The sequence below is a fragment of the Propithecus coquereli genome, unplaced genomic scaffold (genome assembly GCF_000956105.1).
Source record: "Propithecus coquereli isolate 6110/MARCELLA unplaced genomic scaffold, Pcoq_1.0 Scaffold177, whole genome shotgun sequence".
NCBI classification, from domain to species: domain Eukaryota; kingdom Metazoa; phylum Chordata; class Mammalia; order Primates; family Indriidae; genus Propithecus; species Propithecus coquereli.
This window is the reverse complement of record NW_012142412.1, coordinates 4,691,830-4,694,153: the sequence shown is the minus strand read 5'-3', so window position 1 is coordinate 4,694,153 and position 2,324 is coordinate 4,691,830. Positions and strand designations below refer to the sequence as shown.

At 37.9% G+C, this 2,324-nt stretch overlaps 1 protein-coding gene across 1 annotated transcript in view; it reads left to right on the top strand.

Moving 5' to 3' along the window:
• Positions 1–2,324, top strand: part of PARD3 (par-3 family cell polarity regulator) — a 714,541-nt gene that overhangs the window by 392,492 nt on the left and 319,725 nt on the right. Inside the window, exon 6 of the mRNA XM_012642182.1 lies at positions 1,918–2,009. Within this exon, the coding sequence (XP_012497636.1) occupies positions 1,918–2,009 (92 nt within the window). The remainder of the gene's footprint in view (positions 1–1,917; positions 2,010–2,324) is intronic.

Below are 2,324 nucleotides of genomic sequence, written 5' to 3'. Positions count from 1 at the left end.
GATACTGTAGTCCTTAAATATTGGTTTGACAGATACAATAACTGAGCTTCATTTACTGTGGTTATAATGGAATTCAGTATATAACTCTTGCTAAAAGTTAACTGTTCAGTCACAACTTAAAAAAAGTACCAGGCAACAAAATAAAACCATATAGGAGCTGATATTTACACATCCAAAATTTGGAAACTCCTAAGTTGTGGTTCCCACAGCAACCGAAGCTCAGCCTCCGGGCAGTGAATGTTGCCATCCAAACTGAACACCATATGCAGCGACATGAAATAATATTCTACGTGCTCCTGGGGGCCCGGTAATGGCCATTGTGGGAACAATGTGTAAATTATCAGTGACTGTTTTATCATTGTAGTTTGGGGCATTTCATTTATGTGGCTATCTCACGGTGCAACATAGGTGTTTCAACTGGTGGTGCATCTTGGTGGCATTTCAGTGCTGCTTAAATTATTAATGAACCCTGAAACAAAATGTCTGTACCTTATAAGATTATTTTTATGACTTACATCTGCTTTATACACAGTCGTGTGTGTTCTTCCTCCTACCCTCGCTCCCAGTGGAAAAGCATCATTCGGGGAGTTCATGTTTCCATTCAAGCGCAGTTCTCAAGCCCGTTCAAGATGCTGGTTAACCTTTGAGATGTATTATGTGCTGGTGTTTAAAAGAGATAGATGACAACGAAGTACAAATTAGAGCCTCTGAAGACACCCGTGTCTTCTGTCTTCAAATAGCCCAGCTCCATGCAGCGCGCCTGCATTCAGAACGCACAGAGCATGGCTACAGCTCATAGAAAAGCTTGGTGCATTCAGTTTCTTCTTTTGGTAGATTCTTGGGAGGAAATGTCAGTTGGCCATTACTGCTTGCTCTGCCTTCCCTTGATATCTCTTCACAAATTTAACATATTATTTGACATTGTGGCTTGAACCTATGACTCCTGCTTATCATGTTGTTGATTGATGCCTCTGTTGGTGGCATATACATCTCTACTAATAGTCTCTCAATTACATGATTAAAAATATAAAATTTTTCTCCAATGGTGGAGTGTCTATCCTAATATAGGTGGTTTAATAAGTGCACAATAAAATCACTTGTTGTCAAAGTTATATAGTATATGGAAAAGATAAACCCAACAAATTATGTATATGTAAATTATGCACACATACATACATACGTACATACATATATATACACACACACACACACACACTTCCAAGAAATAGATTAATTTTACTTCCTTGCATTCAGAAACTTATTACCTCAGAGATTCCTAGGGGTGATTTTGCTTTGGGTGGCAAAATATTGACAGAATATCTACTAGGTGCCCAGATACTGTGGATCCAAGGAGGAGAAGTACGTACGTGTGGTCTCATAACCATTTTATGTGGAGAATCTGAGTCTTTTCTAACTACTCTAATTTGGTTAATAGCACCGTTGATATCAGTCAGGTTATGTTTATTATTATTCCAATGAACTTGAAAAGCCAACTTAACTCTTAACAAACTCCTTAATGAAAAGAAAGTGGCCACGATTGTAAATTAAGGCATCTTCTTGGGAGGCATTTCATTTATTTTTATGAATTACCACATTTATTCCACATGCACCTTTTGGAGTTTGAACCTATTTACCTGATTTCTGTAACACATTGGAGCATAATTTGTACAAAATATTGCCTTTGTCAAAGGAAGAACACGAGGGAGGGAGTTGATTACTTTGCTGTTTGTGCTTTTCTTTATGCTTTCAAATTCGGCTTTTCACCACACACACCCATCTTATCGTTCAAGGTTATCCTCCTTAGAGGAAGGACCTAGTTAATGTAATCCTAATGCCTATTAGACTCCAGTTTCCTTTCGCATTATAGAAATAAACCTAACACAGAGTGTACTTTTCTTTGTGCCGTGTTACCTCTAGGACGAGGACGGAACAGAAGAAGATAACAGCCGTGTTGAACCAGTCGGACATGCTGACACTGGTTTGGAGAACATACCCAACTTTTCTCTGGAGTAAGTTGTTGATGCTTTTAACGAAATTTGTAATACACCGGTAGCATCATTAATTGCAGCAAGTATCCGAAAAGCACATGGCATGTGGAATGTTTGTGCTTAGCTAAAAACATGCCTGGCATTGATTTGTTTTTTCCAAAGAGCATCTTTCATCTGTTAATTATGTAACGTAAGCAGTATAGCATGGACGTGCACATGTATCTGTCTTGAGTTTCGTGCATTGGCAAATACTATTAAATTATAACATAAAATAGTATTTGAAAATTTTTGTCATATTAGCACTGTAGACACTATAACTGGTTTTGGTAGACTGCT